The sequence below is a fragment of a genome, unplaced genomic scaffold (assembly GCF_019419815.1).
Source record: "Pyrus x bretschneideri cultivar Hongxiangsu unplaced genomic scaffold, Pyrus_bretschneideri_v1 Contig1, whole genome shotgun sequence".
Lineage (NCBI taxonomy): Eukaryota > Viridiplantae > Streptophyta > Magnoliopsida > Rosales > Rosaceae > Pyrus > Pyrus x bretschneideri.
In genome coordinates this window covers 5,003,272-5,028,339 of record NW_025999390.1, presented here as the reverse complement: position 1 = coordinate 5,028,339, position 25,068 = coordinate 5,003,272, and the positions used below count along the sequence as shown (strand labels likewise).

At 35.4% G+C, this 25,068-nt stretch overlaps 2 protein-coding genes and 3 pseudogenes across 2 annotated transcripts; 4 read left to right on the top strand and 1 right to left on the bottom strand.

Moving 5' to 3' along the window:
* Nucleotides 1-1,469, top strand: LOC103957115 (patatin-like protein 2). Its single transcript, XM_048590526.1, has 5 exons — nucleotides 1-169; nucleotides 335-521; nucleotides 614-915; nucleotides 1,120-1,291; nucleotides 1,391-1,469. The coding sequence occupies exons 1-5, from the start codon at nucleotides 1-3 to the stop codon at nucleotides 1,467-1,469; spliced, it is 909 nt and encodes a 302-aa protein (XP_048446483.1).
* Nucleotides 1,470-5,322: 3,853 nt separating this feature from the next.
* LOC103957041 lies at nucleotides 5,323-7,996 on the top strand (annotated as a pseudogene).
* Nucleotides 7,997-10,028: 2,032 nt separating this feature from the next.
* On the top strand, nucleotides 10,029-13,447 carry LOC103957114 (annotated as a pseudogene).
* Nucleotides 13,448-13,942: 495 nt separating this feature from the next.
* Nucleotides 13,943-15,361, bottom strand: LOC103957043 (putative cyclin-A3-1). The gene is made up of 2 exons (XM_009369105.2): nucleotides 14,942-15,361; nucleotides 13,943-14,436 (listed from the first exon to the last, which is right to left on the bottom strand). The coding sequence occupies exons 1-2, from the start codon at nucleotides 15,263-15,265 to the stop codon at nucleotides 14,179-14,181; spliced, it is 582 nt and encodes a 193-aa protein (XP_009367380.2). The 5' UTR covers nucleotides 15,266-15,361; the 3' UTR covers nucleotides 13,943-14,178.
* A 5,573-nt stretch (nucleotides 15,362-20,934) lies between these two features.
* On the top strand, nucleotides 20,935-23,357 carry LOC103957044 (annotated as a pseudogene).
* The last annotated feature ends 1,711 nt before the right edge of the window (nucleotides 23,358-25,068 follow it).

Sequence of the window (25,068 nt, the reverse complement as noted above, 5' to 3'; positions counted from 1 at the left end):
ATGATAAAGATTATCATAGCTCTAGCAGGACCAAAATACAAAGGAAAATATCTGCATGGCTTGATCAGAGAAAAACTGGGCAACAAAAGACTGCACGACACATTGACTAATGTTGTCATTCCCACGTTTGACATCAAGAATCTCCAGCCAACTGTCTTCTCCAACCATAGGGTACTTCACCTTCTTTATGATATATTCACTATTTCCAGATTTTTTAGTATATGCCAGAATTGTATGTGGAAGCACTGTAAAATTTGTTCATGTCCAAAAATTATTTAAGCAAATTACTTATATGGTTGTAATATAATATGATATGCTTACTATTTTGATTGACAAGTGAAAAGGAAGCCATTCTACGATGCCTTACTCTCTGACATATGCATTGCAACCTTAGCAGCACCAACTTATCTTCCAGCTCATTATTTTAAAACCAAGGACGCTGCAGGCAGAGATAAAGAATTCAACCTTATAGATGGCGGCGTGGCTGCAAATAATCCGGTATGTATAATATTAGAGGAGGAGTTATATATATTGCCAGAGACTCTCAATCTACACCATTGCTTTTAAAAGTAAACTTAGCGTTTAGAATAACTTAAAATACTTTGTCTTGCAGACTTGCTGTTTTTGAAATGACAAACGAAATAAAGAAGGAGAATCCAGATGTCTTTCCTGTGAAACCTGTGGACTATGGGAGATTTCTAGTGATATCATTAGGAACTGGCTCATCAAAAGCTGAACTGAAATACCATACACGTTCTGCAGCAAAATGGGGCCTGTTGAATTGGTTAACCAGCGGTGGCTCCACCCCAATCATTGATGTTTTCAGTCAAGCAAGCGCGTATATGGTTGATCTTCACCTTTCTGGAGTTTTCCAAGCCCTTCCTTCTGAAAAAAAAAACTATCTTAGAATTCAAGTACTGAACTTGTCATACGAAATGCATTTATAAAAAGTAGGTATAAAAAAAAGCTGATCTCAAAAATGTGTTTGGTAAATACTTAAAAAGAATTTTTTTTCACAGTTTTGGATGAAAAAAATTGAAAACGTGAAGCAGCAAAAATGAGCTTATTCTCACAGCACAGCAGAAACAGTTTTTTTTTAAAGCACAACAATACCAAATAATGATACCGTTCATGGGACCATATCTTCTGTGGATATAGACACAAAGAAGAATTTGGCCAATCTTGTGAAAGTTGGTGAAGGGCTATTGAAACAACAAGTTTCTCGGGTTAATTTGGACAACTGCAAATTTAAGGCTTCTAATCATGAGACAAATGCAGAGGCTCTTATAAGGTAGAACATTTATCGTTAAACTTGTAGATTTATTTATGTAAATGATGATTAGTGGGAAGTTGTAACGTAATTAACTATATAATTAACTATAATTTTCAGGTTTGTTAAACTACTCTCGAAAAAGAAGAGGAGTCGCCAAGCAGGGTCAACCAACAGGCATGCTGAAAATACTTACTGATTGATTGTTACCCTAAGACGATAACAAGTCGTAATTCTTTAAGTTATACTGTTTGGAAATGTAAATTACAATATATTATTGATAGTTCGAGGGTATGGGGGCAAATGGCCACCATATATACTTCACTCTCTTTCAATATTTGTTTGTGTTCGAATAAATCCTGTTGGGATATCACTGTAATAGATCTCTCTGTATTCGATATATTCATTATTTTTGTTAATTTGTTGCTTGTTTGTTGGTTCCTCAATAAAATTAAGCTTTCATTTTAAAAACATGGACTACCGTCTACATGTGGATGCAAATTTCTTCATTCTTATTCTTGGACGAAAATGCACCTACAAAAACAATTAACACCTTAGGTCAAGGCTAAGAGCCTCACGCGTCCACGATGAATTAGGTGGGGGAGGGGAGCTTTGGCCGAAGAACCTCCGATGCCAAAGTTAGAATTTTTTAGGACAAAGTGTTTAGAGAATTTAGAGAATTTTACAAGAGGATTCCAATTAGGTTTTTGGAAAAATGGAGTGGTATTTATAGGGGTGTGGCCGGCCCCTTTTGGAGAGGTGGGAACCGGCCACATTTAGTGGTTTTAGGGTGTAATTATAATATTTTGCAATTAATTAGAAAATTAATTGATTAATTAGAAAATCAATTAATTAATTTAGGTAATTAATCCTATTTTGAATGAATATTTGGAGGTTACCTTATGGGGGGATTTGATGACGATGGATGAAATAGATTTTGAATAAATACCTATTTTGATCACTTTTGACTCCACATTATAGTTCTTCATCATGTACGCAAGAGTATCAAAAATACGATTACAAGAAGCAGGCATCCTTGTCACGCAACATTACGTATATATTTGGAGGATATTAAACCGAATATGCAGAGTGAAATGATGAGATTTTGGGATTAATTTCCTGAATTCCCACATACAGCTTTTTCTTTCTTCTTCTTTTCTTTTTATTTATTTTTGAAATTTTCGAGCTTCCTTAATTCAGTGCAAATCACGGTAATCACCTCTTATTTTGTGGCAGAACACAGACCTTAAAGATATGGATTAGCGTGAAGTGGAAAAAATGGCACGAATACGATGTTTGTTGTAGTTTGACTGCACATCAATTCAAAAGCGTATGTGTGTTATGTGGGTCCAAAATTGACATGCCATACTAAAGCTATGTTAACTCCAACAAGCCGAAAAATAAAAAACCTTAACTTTCGGGATATGCAACAACAAATAACCTTCTTTGAACGTCTCTCCATTCTTCTAGTTTACATCAAGCTACTCCTCCATACATGATGACATAAACATCATTTTGTCGTACAAAAGTCATAATCATAGCCGTTCATTCTCTTTGATAATCATTATCTAAAGATCATCTTTAGAAAAAAAATCATTCAATTTGAAGACTGTTAGCATTCATATATATAGATCATACAAATTGACCGTTTAACATAAGTATGTTGCTTAATTATCACCATAACCATTGATTTGTTCAACACTTATGAATGATTAAACGGTCTTTAAATTGAATGAATTTTTCTAGATATGAAAATGAAGGGTTCTGGTTATGAAGTTTATATGTGAGACTATATTAGAGCTGCACACTTGTATGTAACGTCTCTTATAGATTAAGGATTGTAGATATTGATTTTAATAATACTTGTACGCTAATGAGGAGAGTGTATTACTAGGTTTTTATAACTATAGAAGTCCTGATACGATTAGTAAACCTAATCAGATATGAATCTAAAGTTTAGGCGATAAAGTCTTGTTTGAGTAGAATTACATGATGGGAAGTTCCCTACTCGGATTCTACCTCTATTACTATATAACAAGGGTCACTGCTCTCACATTCAACACTCAGAAATAACCCTTCTAGCCCCATTGAATAGAGTTGTGATAAGATGAGTGAAGGAGAGTAAAAGATCATTTGTTTTTGCTATGGAGTTGTCATGATACAAGGAGAGATGTAGATACTCAAAAGATTGCTCAACAAATCGCGGTTCTAATCCAGATAAGGGTTTTTAGTTGATTATGAATTTCATTCTTACACTATACAATGAAATGTTTCCACGTTTCCATTTAAGAAGGAATGCATTACAACATACCGGACATTTGGTTAATTTTAATTCTTGTGAATGTAAAGAATGCATTTAAGAAAGAATGCATTACAACATACCGGACATTTGGTTAACTTTTCGCTGATGTTGGGTTAGGCAAGATAGTGTGCATTCCCTTTTAGACTCAAATTTACTGTTTGGAGATTATAGCAGTTCAAACTTCAAGCCATTGTTTTTCGAAACTAAAATAAATATTGTCTTTCCCTTTCACAACATACCGGACATTTGGTTAATTTTTGTCACATCCCGGTCCAGGATGGATCACTTCCCGAGCTCGCTCCACCACTGAAGCACGATATTGTCCACTTTGGGCTTACCATTCCCTCACGGTTTTGTTTTTGGGAACTCACGAGCAACTTCTCAGTGGGTCATCCATCATGGGATTGCTCTAGCCCCCTTCTCGCTTAACTTTGGAGTTCGTACGGAACCCGAACCCAGTGAGCTCCCAAAATGCTTCGTGCTAGGTAGGGATGAGAATATACATATAAGGATCACTCTCCTGTGCGATGTGGGATGTCACAATCCACCCCCCCTTAGGGGCCCAACGTCCTCGTCGGCACATCACGACCAGGGTTAGGCTTTGATACCAAATGTCACATCCCGGCCCGGGGTGGATCATTTCCCGGGCCGCTCCATCACCGTAGCACGATATTGTCCGCTTTGGGCTTACCATTCCCTCACACTTTTGTTTTTGGGAACTCACAAGCAACTTCCTAGTGGGTCACCCATCATGGGATTGCTCTAGCCCCCCTTCTCGCTTAACTTCGGAGTTCCTACGGAACCCGAAGCCAGTGAGCTTCCAAAAGGTCTCGTGCTAGATAGGGATGAGAATATACATATAAGGATCACTCCCCTAGGCGATGTGAGATGTCACAATTTTAATTCTTGTGAATGTAAAAAAAATAAAAATAAAAACATAAGGAGATGAAAGTCCTAATTCAACAGCGAGAGGGTGTTTCAAAACTTACAAACGAAGAGAGATAATTCATCTCACCTTAAATAAATAAATATAGTATGATTGGATAAAACCATCAATTACGTGTCGTCCTATGTATCAAGCTGATAGTTGAATTGGCTTTTGGGGCCATGGACCATTTGGTTGACGCAGCAGTAATACGGGTGACGTTTTTTCTGTTGTTTGAATTGAACGAATAAATAAGACGGCACGAGGAAATGAATAACAAAACCAGTTATATTATATATTCCCACGTATATGCATACGCTGACATCGGGATTTGTATAAATTTTGGAGGGACCACTACTTGGCCACTAGTGGTCCTGAATAACAGGTCAATATTGCATGCGCAGGATATGCAACTAGCACGAAGAACCATTCATGTTTACATCCTGTACGGAACAGCCTCGAGGATTATGATCATAAAAGCTAGCTAAATTAATAATTTTTGTATTACGTTTTGAAATTCTCACATATATAAGACTAGTATACATTAGTCTGACTTTTATAATTAGAGAAATAATTTTACGCTACATTTTCTTTGCATGGGTATTTCTTTTTTTTATTTTTGGGACTTACAATAAAATAAAATAAAGGAGAATTAGTAGAAATAAATAAACAGGGTGTGCAAAAGGAGAAAAAGTTGTATGCGAAATTCATTCCCTATATTTAAGTATGATTCAAACTCAGTTAATTGTCCTCTAGATTTCTGGATTAATTAGGGAGCTGGGCTGAGGTGGAGGATGAGCTTAAAGCCTTCAGCATGAGTTTAATATGTTAGTGACCATGTTGGAAATGAACTATCTAAAGGGAGAGGTTCTTTCCTGGAAAACCAATGGTATACGTATTCGCGCAAGCAAGCTACCAAGCTAAAGTCTATAAATACCAACTACTCTCAAGGAGAAATCACAACCAAATCAAGAACTCTAGCTTATCAATTGTTCAGGCTCTATCTCCCTCTCCCTTTCTCAAACTGTCTAATGGAAATAACCAGTAGAAAGCTCATCACAGTTCTCAGCATCGACGGTGGCGGGATAAGAGGCCTTATTCCAGCCACCATCCTTGGTTTTCTTGAATCTGAACTTCAGGTAATGTGATTAACAATATTATGTTAACTTTGTTGGTCATGTACTTATCTCCAACTTTGTCCGAAGAGGTCTCAAGTTCCCCTCCCGGATTAGGTTAATTTTGCAAATATGTGAATGCATACACACCCATGTCATTCCACATTTGCATGTAACAAAATTATAGTTACATATAGTTTAATCAACGTCGGTCATGCGTAATACACTAGTTAATACGTAGTTCAATGTCATATATTATCAAGTAGTAGGTAGGTGTCAGGCTTCCATGTGCCTTAATTAGGTCCTAAAACTTCTTCTTTCCTAACGTATTGTAATAGTTTCGAATCCTTCCCCTCTCCTCAATAATAATATATTTTTTTTAAAGTAGTAAATTGAGATTGATGTTTGTAGAAGCTGGACGGTGAGGATGCAAGAATTGCCGACTACTTCGATGTGATCGCAGGAACAAGCACTGGTGGTCTTGTGACAGCCATGCTCACAACCCCAAACGAGAATGACCGCCCACTGTTTGCTGCCAAAGATCTTAAGGACTTCTACCTAAGTGAATGCCCTAAAATCTTCCCCCAAAAGATGTAATGTTTATACAACAAGTTAAATTTCAAATTTGTGGATTACATGTTAAATTTCAAATTTATTATTTTGTTACTATATTGCTATTGTATATGGTTAAGATTCTTTATAGTTAATATATTACTTCTGTTTACAGTTGGTTTTCGTATACAAGAAAAATTATGAAAGCTCTAACAGGACCAAAATACAACGGCAAGTATCTGCATGGCTTGATCAGGCAAAAATTAGGCAACAACAAGTTGCACAACACATTGACTAATGTTGTCATTCCCACATTCGACATTCGGAATCTCCAGCCAGTTGTCTTCTCCAGCTGCGGGGTTTGTACTTGATCACCTTCTTCTATCTGGAAATTTCACTTCTTCATCATCTCTAAAGAAATAGTTCAGAAAATTACTAAAAATATGTAGTTGATATCTAATACGCATGGGCATTTATGTGGTTTTTTACCAGGTGGAAAAGAAGCCGTGCACCGATGCCTTACTCTCCGACATATGCATTGCAACCTCAGCTGCACCAACTTACCTTCCAGCTCATTATTTTGAAACCAAGTATGCTGCAGGAACAGTTAGAGAATATAACCTTATAGATGGCGGCGTGGCTGCAAATAACCCAGTAAATATTATAACACGATTCAAACCCCTATTTTCTGTTATATTATTTTTATTATAGATTGCAGACAAGAGAATTTTGTACTGTATATCTAAGATTTCATTTATAATAAACTTGGTTTAATTAGAAAATAGCTTAAACATTTTTTACCTTGCAGACATTTGTTGCTATTTGTGAAGTGGTAAACGAAATAGAGAAGGAGAATTCAGATATCGTTTCTGTAAAACGTGTGGACTATGGACGATTTCTAGTAATATCATTAGGAACTGGCTCATCAAAAGCTGAACGGGAATACCATGCATCTGCTGCAGCCAAATGGGGCCTCTTGAATTGGTTAACCAGCGGTGGTTCCACCCCGATCATTGACGTTTTCAGTCAAGCAAGCGCGGATATGGTTGATCTTCACCTTTCTCGCGTTTTTCAAGCCTTTAATTCTGAAGAAAACTATCTTCGAATTCAGGTAATGAAATCATCATCTGAAATGTATTTTATCCATGGCTGCTAGTCTAATTTGTCTAGTAATATGGTTTAGACACACAAAACAACATTTCTGATACCCTTCGTGGAAACAAATGCAGGACGATACCCTTCACGGGACAATATCTTCTGTAGATGTAGCAACAAAGAAAAATTTGGCCAATCTTGTGAAAGTTGGTGAAGGGTTATTGAAACAACCAGTTTCCAGGGTTAATTTGGACAGCGGCAGGTTTGAGGCTTCTAAGCATGAGACTAATGCAGAGGCTCTTACAAGGTACATAACATAATTATTATTCACATATATAATACACATGTATATATTGTAATGATTATTTATTAATGAAAATTTGGAACTTAATTAATTATGATTTCAGGTTTGCTAAACTACTCTCCGAAGAGAAGCTGTTTCGCCATGCAAGCAGGTCAACTAATGAGCCTGCTGGAAATACCTACTGATATATATTACCCTATGACTGATGAAGTCATGATTCTTTAATTTAGTAGTGTTTGGATTTGTAAATTGTAAAAAGTTATTGATGGTTCAAGAGTACGTGGGCAAATGCCATCAGACTTCATTCTCTTAATATTTGTTCGTGTTCGATTAATCCCAGTTGGGATATCACTGTAACAGATGTATAACATATACATTCTTTCTTTTATTTGTTGTTCAATTATCAATAAAATTAAGCTTTGATTTTCTTACTTATAAATTTCTGTTATTAGTATTCCATTTGGGGTAAATAGAGCTCAAGTGTATTCATTTAATAGTCGAGTGGTGATGGTCATGGTAGTAATGGTGTATATGTTGCCTTTAAAACCAACATCTGACTGTTTTGGTACCTTTTTTTGGGCACGTGTTAGAGTCTAATTATTTACAAGCTAAGAGATGGTATTCTTCACACTCTTTAAAAAGAAGATTTTGAAGTCCTATTGGATAAAATTACATATTAACCTATGTGCCAACCTGATATTGTTGAATTGGCTACTGCCTACTGGCATATGTGAGACCAATTGGTTGACAATGACATGGAATAAATTCAATCGCTTTTTCTGTTTGTTGAACTGAATTAATGAAACACGGCTGCATGACATTGAATAAATGAAATATATGGTTGTGGTCGCAAAAATTTGATGTCTCGCTTATCAGAAATTGGCGGAGACTGAGGTATTTATAGATCATAGGATCCACCACATGTGTAGAGTTTGTCATGCACGTGTCATCGTCTAATTGGCCAAGCCATATCATCTATTAGATGGAGTAGGAAATAATTATCACGAAGATATTATTGAATAATAATATTTTGTAAAATCCGGCTCTGATTGAATTTTGGTTGTGATTCCTTACTTGACTTTTTTGAGGGAGCGGTCTTCATTTAATTAAAGATAAGATTTGGTGATTAATCTTATCTTTAATATGTTTGACTTTTCTTGGGGAGGTTGATGAGAATGTAGTGAGTAGTTCAAGTCCTTTTATTTATTTATTTTTTTTTTTTTGTCAAACTATAGATTTGTTAAATTAGGAAGCCCACGGGTTTGAACCCATGCCGTGGTGTAAAGGCAACACTCCTCTCCACCACCGTGGTAAAGGAACACTTGCGAGCAGTTCAGGTCTTCAACAAAGTTGTGTGCGTAATAAATATGGCCTCACCAATTGAATAAGAGCATTATCGTCATTCGTTGGTAAAAATATATGGGTCAGCTCTAAAAATTTTAGGATTATTTTTTGCTTCAGAATAGTTATTCCCAAATTTTATTTCAATAGTTATTCCCATTTATGCATGAGCATATATATAAAGGTAAGGTGACGCTAGAGAGACAAAATTTTGAAACTTAATTTTGTAAATTAAATGATATGGTTGTTGATAATTGGATTGTTACTTAAGTATTGATTAATGTACTTATTTTACTATTGGAACACACCATTCAGTTTATAAATTTGGTTTAAAAATTTGGTCTACCTAACGTTGCCCTATATATAAGCCCTTGAGGACTACATGAACATTTACAAGTCAATGTTGCATGCAGGAGTATATTACATACGCAAGAGCCTCATCAAGCTGGACATTGGCTCCATAAAATTTGGTACGAGATTTTGGTCATCGAAATGTATAATGTCAAATGATCGGAATTGAGAAAAGTAATACGAACCATCTATTTATTTATTATAGTTTTTTTCTTAAAAAAAAGAAAAGAAAAAAAAGGACAACTGATGGCAAGCCACGGTTATCCACCTATTCTAGGGGCCGGAAAGACTCACATAAACATTTAAGCCTTCCCCTGGCCACAAGTCTGGAGGGAGGCTGAAATAAAAATTCCTTATAGAGGTTATTATACAAAGTGTTAAATAATATAAACAGTTACTGATCATAAACAAAAATTCCTTGAATTAGCTATGATGTAATTTGTGTGGAAATTTCTATATAATTCTTCTGGAGTCAAGTATCTCTCTAATCGTATATGGGAGCTTGCCGGATTGTTGTGTAACGTTTGGTTACTCAATCTATAAAGACTAGAATTAATTATCAGTCCCACCTATAATTAAAGAGTCAATTAAATATAGCTATACATTAGTTAATTCGCCTAATTTCTGAAGGAAGAGCTCGGCAATTCAGGGAGGTTGCATATTTCCTGGAAGATGGGTTACAATGCAGAAACACGCATGCACGAAAGTTCCAGTCTATAAATACCAAGACGACTTCTCTCAAAGCATAACTCAAAAATCTCTCTCTCTCTCTCTCTCTCTCTCTCTCTCTCTCTCTCTTATCTGATGGAAAGAAGCGGTAGCGTAGAGCGCCCCCCAGTCTTAGGAAAGATAGTCAGAGTTCTGAGTATCGATGGGGGCGGAATAAGAGGACTCATTCCGGCATGTTGTAAAACTAAAAACTGAGTTATCTGCAGAATGAGTAAAAGGAATGCGATACTGATTTATTGACTTGAAGTCTAATTAAATACAAATGCTAAGAACTAAAAGCTAGAAAATAAAGCAACATCTAATCCCATGACTAACAACTCCGACTAATTTGGGATTCTGCTATGGAATAGGTAAAAGCAACATACTTCCTAACAAACAGGAATTTATTGAAAAACAAACAACTAAATATCTTAACACCCTCCCTTAAACTGAATGCCATCTACGCAATCAGTTTAAAAAGGAACTTGAACAAACTCCAAGTAATCCACGCAGCTTCTCAAATGCTTCCAGCTTTAGAGGTTTGGTCAGGATATCTGCAACTTGGTCTTCACTTCGACAATAAATCAAATCAATGGTTTTTTCAGTTGTAAGATCACGAAGAAAATGATACCTCACATCTATATGTTTGCTTCTTCCATGTAAAACTGGATTCCTGGATAGTTTGATAATTGAACTATTATCACAATGAATCACAGTAGGCCCATGTTGATAAAAATGTAACTCTTCAAGAATCCTTCTCAACCAAATTGCTTGACATGTAGAAGTTGCTGCAGCTATGAACTCTACTTCAGTTGAGGACAAAGTAACAACTTGTTGCTTCTTTGATGCCCATGATGTGGCACCTGAACCCATCATAAACACATGGCCAGATGTGCTCCGCCTATCATCTAAATCACCAACATAATTGCTGTTAGTGAAACCAGTCAAAATAGATCCTCCATTTTTCTTGTAGAAATCCGTTGTTCCCTTCAAGTAACGAAACACTCTTTTAGCAGCTCTAAGATGCAACTCAGTTGGTCTTTCCATATACCTGCTAATCAGACACACTACATACATAATATCGGGCTGAGTGGCTATCAAGTACATTAAACTTCCAACAATTTGTTTGAAGTAAGTACTATCAACCCTTTCTCCATCAAGATCAGTTGTGAGCTTCAATCTCGATTTAGTTGGAGTCCCAACTGGATTACAATTCTCCATGTGAAACCTCTCCAAAACCTCCTGAACATATTTCTGTTGCCCAATAAAAAATCCAGTGGCTGTTTGCATTACTTCTATACCAAGAAAATATTTCATCTTTCCCAGATCAATCATGTCAAATTCAGCTATCATAGAATTCTTAAAATCAACAAACATAGCCTCATCATTGGCCGTGAAAATGAGATCTTCAACATATAAGCAAACTATCAGGATTTTACCTCCTTCTCCAGACTTGATGAATAGAGTGTGCTCATATGATCATTTGCTGAAACCTGCCTATTCAAAGTGTGATTCTATACAACTGTACCAGGCTTGAGGTGTCTGCTTCAGTCCATATAACGCCTTCTTCAGTCTGTAAACTTTATGTTCATTACCTTTTATCACATAACCAGGAGGCTGCTCAATGTAGACTTGCTCAAGTAGTTCACCATTAAGGAAGGCCGATTTCACATCAAGTTGGAAGACAGGCCAATTTTTCGTTATACAATAAAGATTATCAAATCTCTAGCAGGACCAAAATACAAAGGAAAATATCTGCATAGCTTGATCAGAGAAAAACTGGGCAACAAAAAATTGCACGACACATTGACTAATGTTGTCATTCCCACGTTTGACATCAAGAATCTCCAGCCAACCATCTTCTCCAACCATAGGGTACTTCACCTTCTTTATGATATATTCACTATTTCTAGATTTTTTAGTATATGCCAAAATTATATGTGGAAGCACTATAAAATTTGTTCATGTCCAAAAATTATTTAAGCAAATTACTTATATGGTTGTAATATAATATGATATGCTTATTATTTTGATTGACAGGTGAAAAGGAAGCCATCCTACGATGCCTTACTCTCTGACATATGCATTGCATGACACACCCCGACCTAGATCAGGGCGTGCGAGTGCTCCCAGGATGGGTGACCCATCGGGAAGTTCTCGTGTGAGTTCCCAGAAACAAAACCGTGAGGGCGTGGTCGGGGCCCAAAGCGGACAATATCGTGCTACGGTGGTGGATCGGGCCCGGGTTGTGGTGGGGGTCCGGGCCGGGATGTGACATTGCAACCTCAGCAACACCAACTTATCTTCCAACTCATTATTTTAAAACCAAGGACGCTGCAGGCAGAGATAAAGAATTCAACCTTATAGATGGCGGCGTGGCTGCAAATAATCCGGTATGTATAATATTAGAGGAGGAGTTATATATATTGCCAGAGACTCTCAATCTACACCGTTGCTTTTAAAAGTAAACTTAGCGTTTAGAATAACTTAAACACTTAAAATACTTTGTGTTGCAGACTTTACTTGCTGTTTGTGAAATGAAAAACGAAATAAAGAAGACGTCTTTCCCGTGAAACCTGTGGACTATGGGAGATTTCTAGTGATGTCATTAGGAACTGGCTCATCAAAAGCTGAATTGAATTACCATGCACGTTCAGCAGCAAAATGGGGCCTATTGAATTGGTTAACCAGTGGTGGCTCCATTCCAATTATTCATGTTTTCAGTCAAACAAGCGCAGAGACATGGTTGATCTTTACCTTTCTGGAGTTTTCCAAGCCCTTCATTCTAAAGAGAAAAAAAAAAAAAAAAAAACACTATCTTAGAATTCAGGTACTGAACTTATCATGCGAAATGCATTTATAAAAAGTGGGTATAAAAAAAAACTGACCTAAAAAATGTGTTTGGTAAATACTTAAAAACAACTCATTTTCACAGTTTTGGATGAAAAAAAACTGAAAACGTGAAGCAGCAAAAATGAGCTTATTCTCACAGCACAGCAGAAACTGTTTTTTTTTTCAAAGCACAACAATATCAAACGTAGGATGATACCCTTCATGGGACCATATCTTCTGTGGATATAGCCACAAAGAAGAATTTGGCCAATCTTGTGAAAGTTGGTGAAGGGCTATTGAAACAACAAGTTTCTCGGGTTAATTTGGACAGCAGTAAATTTGAGGCTTCTAATCATGAGACAAATGCAGAGGCTCTTATAAGGTAAAACATTTATCGTTAAACTTGCAGATTTATTTATGTAAATGATGATCAGTGGGAAGTTGTAACTTAATTAACCATATAATTAACTATAATTTTCAGGTTTGCTAAGCTACTCTCGAAAGAGAAGACGAGTTGCCAAGCAGGGTCAACCAACGGGCATGCTGAAAGTACTTACTGGTTGATTGTTACCTAAGACGATAACAAGTCGTAATTCTTTAAGTTATACTGTTTGGAAATGTAAATTACAATAAATTATTGATAGTTCGAGGGTATGGGGGCAAATGGCCACCATATATACTTCACTCTTTCAATATTTGTTTGTGTTCGAATAAATCCTGTTGGGATATCACTCTAATAGATCTCTCTGTATTCGATATATTCATTCTTTTTGTTAACTTGTTGCTTGTTTGTTGGTTCCTCAATAAAATTAAGCTTTCATTTTAAAAACATGGACTACAGTCTACATGTGGATGCAAATTTCTTCATTCTTATTCTTAGACGAAAATGCACCTACAAAAACACACTACTACAAAATTATCTATAATTGGCGGTCCAAAAACCGACAAAAAACGTATATTACTGTCGGATTTTAAGCAAAATCCGACAAAAAATGAATGCAGTGGCGGATATAATAAGCGACAGAATTGCCAATGTCAGGAAATGAATTTTCTGACAGAAGATACTCTAAAACTGACAAAAATTGTGTCGCATATAACCGACAAAGAATATATTAATAATAAATAAAACCAAGCAGAGAATATATTAATAATAAATAAATCCGAGCATTTCTGTCTGTTAAAATCTACAGAAAATATTAAAACCGACAAAAATTATGTCGAATAAATCCAAAAAAGAATTTATTAATAATAAATAAATAAGAGCATTTATGTCGATTAAAACCGACAAAAAATATATTAATAATTAAAAAAATATAAACCACTTTCTGCATTTTCCATATCCTTCCATATTCACTGCACTTTCACATGAACTGACCCTCAACATCAAGTAGCATAATCACATCCCAGAGAGACAATGAGCATCGAAGAAACACCAAGTAACTGAAGCCTCTTCCGGTTGAGAACATTCATAGATAGGAATCTATCAATATACATAACGGTGAGGAAAAGAGTGTTAGAAAGGAGTTTATATTCCTCTGCAACATCAACCAACCAGTCCACTAAGACTCCTCTCATATTGGCAGTGACATCCTTTTGAATCTTTGTCATGTAATCGGGTAAAGGTCTTCGATCTTCATCCGCCTGAATGTTAACCCATCATCACCATTAGCCCAGATGCCCCAAAACCCAAAATAACCCCCAAATTCCAATTCAAACCAAAACAAAATACTACGAGACTTGCTAAATTAAGCGTCAAACTTTTTGCTAATCAAAAGTTGCATAAACTATCACCAGAAAGCTTCAGCCTTTATCCTTAATTCAAATTTCAGAGTAACCAGAAGAACCGCTAGTAAATTGAAAGCCCAAACATTAACAAAACCCACCTCCAATTTTCCAGTAAATTCCACTTCAAACCAACCCCAGACTACAGATACTCCAGAAGTTCCTATGTATAGCTTAATCTTTGGCTAATAAAAAATGACATAAACTATTCACCAGAAAGCTTTAGCCTTTATCCCTAATTCAAATTTCAATGCAACCAGAACCCACAGATAAATTAAGAACCCAAAAATCAACAAAACCCAGCTCCCATTTTTCCAATAAATTCTAATTTAAAAAAGAAAGCTACAATTCGATAACCCTTTACATCGAGCTTCTGAAGATACTCATAAATGTCACGAGCATACAGCGCACACATTTGGTGGTTATCCGACACCGCATCAACGTCCTTGGCCGCCTCCGGCTGCTGTATCGTTTTGGTCAGGGGCACTACTTTCTTCGCCTTGCCTTTGGCGCTGCCTTTCTGGATCTGCTTCTCCGCCCCGGACATTTTATTCGCCAGAACGACGGCATTCGGGAGCTCTCCCAACACCACGCGTTTTTTGGTGGCCGGCTGCTCCAGGGTCACTGCAACCTCGGGCCTTCTCTTCATCGACCTCGTGACACGCAGGCAGTTCTCCTTGTCCGCCATGGCTGGCGCTGTTTGAATTCGCAAGGTTTTGGGTCGGAGACTCGGAGAAAGAGAGAGAGAGGGTTTTGGGGAGTGAATGTGAGGGAGGAGGGAGAGTTTTGTAGTTAGCAAAATGAGAGCGTCATTTTATTCTGGAAAATTTAATTACTGTAGTTAAAACCGGCAGAAATAATTTTTAAAATATAAAATCGATAGAAACATTTTAATTACCGTCGATTATAACTCATAGAAAAAAAATGCAGCAAAAATCCTTCCAACATTCCCTTCAAAAATTTTAATTTCTCCCCAAAATTTTGTTACGATTTTAAAAAATAAAATAATAATTGTTTGGTTTAATAAATAATATGTATTTAAATAGAATACATTTTTAAAAATTAAATAAATAATTGTTTGGTTTAATAGATAATAATCCATGTAAAATATGCAATAAAGAAACAAAAAGATAATTGTACACTGAAAATGTCATCACACAAACTAAATATTATCTAATCAATACTTGAAAAATATAAATACATATTTAGCACAAATTACTTTTCCCACTTACAAATTTAGGCAAATTTAACGGAGATATGCATTCTACGAAACTAGTTTCAATGATCAAACCGTCAAACTTGTTTGTAGATACTACAAGATCGCATATGTAAAAAATCGTAAAAAACAAACATTCAAAGACTACGTAACGGAACAAAAGTTTTTTACGGTTATAAACGAAAAATCACAATTTAACGGTTATTTTAGCTCCAGTTTTAATGATTTTTTACATCTACACACCTCGACCCTATAAGAATGCAATGAATAAATTTGATCTTCAATTTAAAATATTTACACTAGTGAATACCACAAGTCTTACTTTATAATTGATGGAAGTATAATATTAACTCTAAGTGTTTGTTTAATCTACCGTTTTGACATGATATACATTCTACGAAACTTTTTCAACGATCCAACTATCAAACTTATTTGTACACACTCCGAAATTGCATACGTAAAAAATTGTAAAAAACAAACATTCAGAGATTACGTAACGGAACAAAAGTTTTCGATGGTTATAAACGAAAAATCACAATTTAACGGTTATTTTAACTCCAATTTTAATGATTTTTTTACAGCTACACTCCTTGGCCCTATAAGAATGCAATGAATAAATTTGATCTTCAATTTAAAACTTTTACACTAGTAGATACCACAAATCTTACTTTATACTTGATGGAAGTATAATATTAACTATTAAGTGTTTGTTTAATCTACCGTTTTGACGCGATATGCATTCTACGAAACTTTTTTCAATGATCCAACCGTAAAACTTATTTGTACACACTCCGAGATTGCATACATAAAAAATTGTAAAAAACAAACATTCAGAAATTACGTAACTGAACAAAAGTTTTCGACGGTTATGAATGAAAAATCACAATTTAACGGTTATTTTAGCTCCGATTTTAATGATTTTTTACAGCTACACTCCTCGACCCTATAAGAATGCAATGAATAAATTTGATCTTCAATTTAAAATATTTACAATAGTGGATTTTATACTTAATTGAAGTATAACATTAACTCTTAAGTGTTTATTTAATCTATCGTTTTAATACGATACACATTCTACGAAACTTTTTCAATGATCTAACTGTCAAACTTGTTTGTACACACTCCGAGATCGCATATGTAAAAAATAACAAAAAAACAAACATTTAGAGATTAGGTAACAGAGCAAAAGTTTTCGACAGTTATAAACGAAAAATCACAAATTAACGGTTATTTTAGCTCCGATTTTGATGATTTTTACAGCTACACTCCTCGACCCTATAAGAATGTAATGAATAAATTCAATCTTCAATTTAAAATATTTACACTAGTGGATAAATCTTATTTTATACTTATTGGAAGTATAACATTAACTCTTAAGTGCTTGTTAAATCTATCAATTTGATAGGATATGCATTCTACGAAATTGGTTTCAACGATCCAACCGTCAGATATGTTTGTATATACTCCGAGATAGCATGTGTAAAAAATCGCATAAAAAAAAATATTCAGAGATTATTCTGGCGGTCGTCCAAAATCTTACTTTGTTCGTGTCGGTTATATCCGATAGGGCCATGAGTGAAAAAAAATTGTTTAAAACATGTGTTTATTTATTTATTTTTAATCAATATAACAATTTAAAATAATAAAATCAGACATGATAGAGTACACCAAATGTTCATGTGTGTTTATGTGCTAGACAATGTGCTTTGTGACGCATTGAAAAAAATTGTTTGAATTTCTTTGTATCTTGTTGCTTGCTTGTGAGGGAGCATAATCCTTATTACAAAAATGATAGATCTTCAGATTGTAGTCTGTTGTTATTATTCTCTCAGAAAATTTATGGCTCGTGGGAATTGGGTTCATTAGACTTTAGGGTCATGAGTGAAAAAAATAATTTTAAATATGTGTTTATTTATTTATTTTTAATCAATATAACATATTCATTTATGTCTGTTATAACCATCAGAATACTAAAATAATAACCGCCAGAAAGTAAAATAATAAAATAGTCAATTTCTGTCGGTTATAACCGCCAAATTTAACTTCAAAACCACCAAAATCTTCAAAAATATTAAATATCCAACAGGATTTTTTTTATATCCGCCATTAAATATCCGCCAGGACTTTATGTCGGATATAACCGACATGATTTTTCTAATATCCGTCACTAATTAAATGATGTGTCGGATATATTTTATCCGACATGATTTTTCTAATATCCGCCACCATCATCCGCCACCTAAAGCTAATATTGTAGTGGTGATAATTAACACCTTAGGTCAATGCTAAGAGCCTCACGCGCCCACGATGAATTGGGGGGGGGGGATTTTGGCCGAAGAACTTCCGATGCCAAAGTTAGAATTTTTTAGAGAAAAGTGTTTGGAGAATTTAGAGAATTTTGCAAGAGGATTCCACTTAGGTTTTTTGGAAAAATGGAGTGGTATTTATAGGGGTGTGGCCGGCCCCTTTTGGAGAGGTGGGAACCGGCCACATTTAGTGGTTTTAGGGTGTAATTATAATATCTTGCAATTAATTAGAAAATTAATTGATTAATTAGAAAATTAATTGATTAATTAGAAAATCAATTAATTAATCCTATTTTGAATGAATATTTGGAGGTTACCTTGTGAGGAGGATTTGATGAGGATGAATGAAATAGGTTTTGAATAAATACCTATTTTGATCACTTTTGGCTCCACACTATGTTCTTCATCATGTACGCAAGAGTATCAAAAATACGATTACAAGAAGCAGGCATCCTAGTCACGCAGCATTACGTATATATTTGGAGGATATTAAACCGAATATGCAGAGTGAAATGATGAGATTTTGGGATTAATTTCCTGAACTCCCACACACAGCTTTTTCTTTCTTCTTCTTTTATTTTTTATTTCTTTTTGAAATTTTCAAACTTCTTAATTCAGTGCAAATCACAGTAATCACCTCTTATTTTGTGGCAGAACACAGACCTTAAATATATGGATTAGCGTGAAGTGGAAAAAATAGCATGAATACAATGTTTGTTGTAGTTTGACTACACATCAATTCAAAAGCGTATGTGTGTTATGTGGGTCCAAAATTGACATGCCATACTAAAGCTATGTTAACTCCAACAAGCTGAAAAATAAAAAACCTTAACTTTCGGGATATGCAACAATAAATAACCTTCATTGAATGTCTCTCCATTCTTCTAGTTTACATCAAGCTACTCCTCCATACATGATGACATATACATCATTATCTATAGATCATACAAATATCATCTTTGATAATCATGATGACATATACACCATTCTGTTTGATAATCATTATCTAAAGATCATCTTTAGAAAAAAAATCATTCAATTTGAAGACTGTTAGCATCCATATATATAGATCATACAAATTGACCGTTATTATAAGTACGTTGCTTAATTATCACCATAACCATTGATTTGTTCAACACTTATGAATGACTAAACGGTCTTTAAATTGAATGAATTTTTCTAGATATGAAAATGAAGGGTTCTAGTTATGATGTTTATATGTAAGACTATATTAGAGCTACACACTTGTATGTAATGTCTCTTATAGATTAAGGATTGCAGAGATTGATTTTAATAATACTTATACGCTAATGAGGAGAGTGTATTACTAGGTTTTTATAACTATAGAAGTCTTGATACGATTAGTAAACCTAATTAGATACGAATCTAAAGTTTAGGCGATAAAGTCTTGTTTGAGTAGAATTACATGATGGGAAGTTCCCTACTCAGATTCTACCTCTATTACTATATAACAAGGGTCACTGCTCTCACATTCGGCACCCAGAAATAACCCTTCTAGCCCCATTGAATAGAGTTGTGATGATGAGTGAAAAAGAGTAGAAGATCATTTGTTTTTGCTATGGAGTTGTCAGGATACAAGGACAAATGTAGATACTCAAAAGATTGCTCAACGAATTGCAGTTCTAATCCAGATAAGGGTTTTTAGTTGATTATGAATTTCATTCTTACACTATACAATGAAATGTTTCCACGTTTCCATTTAAGAAAGAATGCATTACATGTAAGAGCCAAAAATGTCATAATAAATTGTACGTATGTGTCTCAATATAAAAAAAATAAAATTAAAAAGAAACCTTCCAAAACTTTTCGCTGATGTTGGGTTAGGCAAGATAGTGTGCATTCCCTTTTAGACTCAAATTTACTGTTTGGAGTTTATAGCAGTTCAAACTTCAAGCCATTGTTTTTTGAAACTAAAATAAATATTGTCTCTCCCTTTCACAACATACCGGACATTTGGTTAATTTTAATTCTTCTGAATGTAAAAAAATAAAAAATAAAAACATAAGGAGATGAAAGTCCTAATTCAACAGCGAGAGGGTGATTCAAAACTTGCAAAAGAAGAAAGATAATTTATCTCACCTTAAATAAATAAATATAGTATGATTGGATAAAACCATCGATTACATGTCGTCCTATGTATCAAGCTGATTGTTGAATTGGCTTTTGGGGCCATGGACCATTTGGTTGACGCAACAGTAATACGGGTGACGTTTTTTCTGTTGTTTGAATTGAACGAATAAATAAGACGGCACGAGGACATGAATAATAAAACCAGTTATATTATATATTCCCACATATATGCATATGCTGACATCGAGATATGTATAAATTTTAGAGGGACCGCTACTTGGCCACTAGTGGTCCTGAATAACAGGTCAATATTGCATGCGCAGGATATGCAACTAGCACGAAGAAGTATTCATGTTTACATCCTGTACGGAAGAGCCTCGAGGATTATGATCATAAAAGCTAGCTAAATTAATAATTTTTGTATTACGTTTTGAAATTCTCACATATATAAGACTAGTATACATTAATTTGACTTTTATAATTAGAGAAATAATTTTCACGCTACATTTCTTTGCATAGACACTCCTATTTTTATATTTTTGGAACTTCAATCAAATAAAATAAAGGAGAATGAGTAGAAAGAAATAAACAGGGTATACAAAAGGAGAAAAAGTTGCATGCGAAATTCATTCTCTATATTTAAGTATGATTCAAACTCAGTTAATTGTCCTCTAAATTTCTGGATTAATTAGGGAGCTGGGCTGAGGTGGAGGATGAGCTTAAAGCCTTCAGCATGAGTTTAATATGTTAGTGACCATGTTGGAAATGAACTATCTAAAGGGAGAGGTTCTTTCCTGGAAAACCAATGGTATACGTATTCGCGCAAGCAAGCTACCAAGCTAAAGTCTATAAATACCAACTACTCTCAAGGAGAAATCACAACCAAATTAAGAACTCTAGCTTATCAATTGTTCAGGCTCTATCTCCCTCTCTCTTTCTCAAACTGTCTAATGGAAATAACCAGTAGAAAGCTCATCACAGTTCTCAGCATCGACGGTGGCGGGATAAGAGGCCTTATTCCAGCCACCATCCTTGGTTTTCTTGAATCTGAACTTCAGGTAATGTGATTAACAATATTATGTTAACTTTGTCGGTCATGTACTTATCTCCAACTTTGTCCGAAGAGGTCTCAAGTTCCCCTGCCGGATTAGGTTAATTTTGCAATATGTGAATGCATACACACCATGTCATTCCACATTTGCGTGTAACAAAATTATAATTACACATAGTTTAATCAACGTCCGTCATGCGTAATACACTAGTTAACACGTAGTTCAATGTCATGTATTATCAAGTAGTAGGTAGGTGTCAGGTTTCCATGTGCCTTAGGTCCTAAAACTTCTTCTTTTCCTAACGTATTGTAATAGTTTCAAATCCTTCCCCTCCCCTCAATAATAATATTTTTTTATTTTAGAAGTAGTAAATTGAGATTAATGTTTGCAGAAGCTGGACGGTGAGGATGCAAGAATTGCCGACTACTTCGATGTGATCGCAGGAACAAGCACCGGTGGTCTTGTGACAGCCATGCTCACAACCCCAAACGAGAATGACCGCCCACTGTTTGCTGCCAAAGATCTTAAGGACTTCTACCTAAGTGAATGCCCTAAAATCTTCCCCCAAAAGATGTAATGCTTTTACAAGAAGTTAAATTTCAAATTTGTGGATTACGTGTTAAATTTCAAATTTATTATTTTGTTACTATATTGCTACTGTATATGGTTAAGATTCTTTATAGTCAATATATTACTTCTGTTTACAGTTGGTTTCCGTATACAAGAAAGATTATGAAAGCTCTAACAGGACCAAAATACAACGGCAAGTATCTGCATGGCTTGATCAGGCAAAAATTAGGCAACAACAAGTTGCACAACACATTGACTAATGTTGTCATTCCCACATTCGACATTCGGAATCTCCAGCCAGTTGTCTTCTCCAGCTGCAGGGTTTGTACTTGATCACCTTCTTCTATTTGGAAATTTCACTTCTTCATCATCTCCAAAGAAATAGTTTAGAAAATTACTAAAAATATGTAGTTGATATCTAATACGCATGGGCATGTATGTGGTTTTTTACCAGGTGGAAAAGAAGCCGTGCACCGATGCCTTACTCTCCGACATATGCATTGCAACCTCAGCAGCACCAACTTACCTTCCAGCTCATTATTTTGAAACCAAGTATGCTGCAGGAACAGTTAGAGAATATAACCTTATAGATGGCGGCGTGGCTGCAAATAATCCGGTAAATATTATAACACGATTCAAACCCCTATTTTCTGTTATATTATTTTTATTATAGATTGCAGACAAGAGAATGTTGTACTGTAATCTAAGGTTTCATTTATAATAGAATTGGTTTAATTAGAAAATAGCTTAAACATTTTTTACCTTGCAGACATTTGTTGCTATTTGTGAAGTGGTAAACGAAATAGAGAAGGAGAATTCAGATATCGTTCCCGTAAAACGTGTGGACTATGGACGATTTCTAGTAATATCATTAGGAACTGGCTCATCAAAAGCTGAACGGGAATACCATGCATCTGCTGCAGCCAAATGGGGCCTCTTGAATTGGTTAACCAGCGGTGGTTCCACCCCGATCATTGACGTTTTCAGTCAAGCAAGCGCCGATATGGTTGATCTTCACCTTTCTGGCGTTTTTCAAGCCTTTAATTCTGAAGAAAACTATCTTCGAATTCAGGTAATGAAATCATCATCTGAAATGTATTTTATCCATGGCTGCTAGTCTAATTTGTCTAGTAATATGGTTTAGACACACAAAACAACATTTCTGATACCCTTCGTGGAAACAAATGCAGGACGATACCCTTCACGGGACAGTATCTTCTGTAGATGTAGCAACAAAGAAAAATTTGGCCAATCTTGTGAAAGTTGGTGAAGGGTTATTGAAACAACCAGTTTCCAGGGTTAATTTGGACAGCGGCAGGTTTGAGGCTTCTAAGCATGAAACTAATGCAGAGGCTCTTACAAGGTACATAACATAATTATTATTCACATATATAATGCACATGTATATATTGTAATGATTATTTATTAATGAAAATTTGGAACTTAATTAATTATGATTTCAGGTTTGCTAAACTACTCTCCGAAGAGAAGCTGCTTCGCCAAGCAAGCAGGTCAACTAATGAGCCTGCTGGAAATACCTACTGATAAATATCACCCTATGATTGATGAAGTCATGATTCTTTAATTTAGTAGTGTTTGGATTTGTAAATTGTAAAAAGTTAATGATGGTTCAAGAGTACGTGGGCAAATGCCATCAGACTTCATTCTTTTAATATTTGTTCGTGTTCGATTAATCCCACTTGGGATATCACTGTAACAGATGTATAACATATACATTCTTTCTTTTATTTGTTGTTCAATTATCAATAAAATTAAGCTTTGATTTTCTTACTTATAAATTTCTGTTATTAGTATTCTATTTGGGGTAAATAGAGCTCAGGTGTATTCATTTAATAGTCGAGTGGTGATGGTCATGGTAGTAATGTTGTATATGTTGCCTTTGTGAATTGGTCAGCCAATTGGTCATGGCTTCGAGTGAAGTGAGTTTGGATGATGTGGGATTCAACTGGAGCTTGGATGAAATGGCAATCCACCTCTATGTGCTTGGTTCTTTCATGAAAGATAGGATTGGATGCGATGCGCATGGCAGCTTGATTATCACATATGAGGGACATGGGAGTTTTACTTGAGAACCCTAAATCTGAAACAAGGCTTTTAAGCCAAATTAATTCACATGCAGTGGCTGCCATTGCTCGATACTTAGCTTTAGCACTAGACCTAGCAATAACTTGTTGTTTCTTACTCTTCCATGTCACAAGATTAACCACAACAAAGGTGCAATATCCTGTAGTGAATTTTCTATCAATGGCATTAACTGCCTAGTCTGCATCTGTGTAGGCATTGATTTCAGTGGACTGATATTTTGATATAAGAATGCCTCTATCCATTGATCATTTGAGATAATGCAGAATGCGTTTGACAAGTTGAAGGTGTTGCATTGTGGGACCATGCATGAACTAACTGACTAGGCTAACAACATAGGTAATGTCGGGGCGTGTGATAGTGAGATATATAAGCTTGCCAACCAATCTTTGGTAGTAGCTTATATTGTTAAGAGGTTCTCTAGTCAAGTCAATCTTCAATTTACTGTCAAGAGGTGTGATGGTAGGCTTGCAATCAAAGAACTCAGCTTTATTGAGCAGATCAACAACATACTTTCTTTGATTGAGAAATAACCCTTTGTGAGATATGGCCATCTCAATACCAAGAAAGTACTTTAATCTCCCAATTTCCTTTATGGCAAATGTCTGGTGTAAAGAGTGTTTCAACGCATCAATTTCACCATCATTGTCACCAGTGATGATAAGGTCATCAACATATATAAGAACCAAAAGTTTGCCACTTGAACTATTTCGAATAAATAAGGAGGAATCAGCATTGCTTCTTGTGAATCCTACTTATTCTAACACAAAACTTAGCTTGGCTTACCAAGCCTGTGAAGACTACTTCAATCCATAATTCGCCTTGTGTAGCTTGCAAACCATTCCATTTTTGACTTGAGTATAACCCAGTGGAGGTTGCATGTAGACTTATTCTTGAAGTTCTCCGTAGAGGAAAACATTTTTTTACGTCCCTTTGTTACAAAGACCAACCACAATTGACTACAATTGATAGCAACACCCTCACAATATTCATCTTAGCTACTGGGACAAAAGTTTTCTTGTAATCAACCCCAAATGTCTGAGTGAAACCACGAACCACAAATCTGGCTTTGTGTCTCTCTATGGAACCATCAGCCTTTAGCTTAGTTTTGTAAATCCACTTACTTCCAACTGCTTTCTTTCCTGAAGGCAAC

Excerpts from the sequence above, each read along its gene's own strand:
- LOC103957043 (XM_009369105.2), bottom strand. The coding sequence starts at position 15,265 with ATGGCGGACAAGGAGAACTGCCTGCGTGTCACGAGGTCGATGAAGAGA. Across the intron at positions 14,437-14,941 it reads AGTATCTTCAGAAGCTCGAT|GCGGATGAAGATCGAAGACC; the intron begins GTAAAGGGTTAT and ends GTTAACATTCAG.
- LOC103957115 (XM_048590526.1), top strand. The coding sequence starts at position 1 with ATGATAAAGATTATCATAGCTCTAGCAGGACCAAAATACAAAGGAAAA. Across the intron at positions 170-334 it reads AACTGTCTTCTCCAACCATA|AAGTGAAAAGGAAGCCATTC; the intron begins GGGTACTTCACC and ends ATTTTGATTGAC. Across the intron at positions 1,292-1,390 it reads AATGCAGAGGCTCTTATAAG|GTTTGTTAAACTACTCTCGA; the intron begins GTAGAACATTTA and ends TATAATTTTCAG.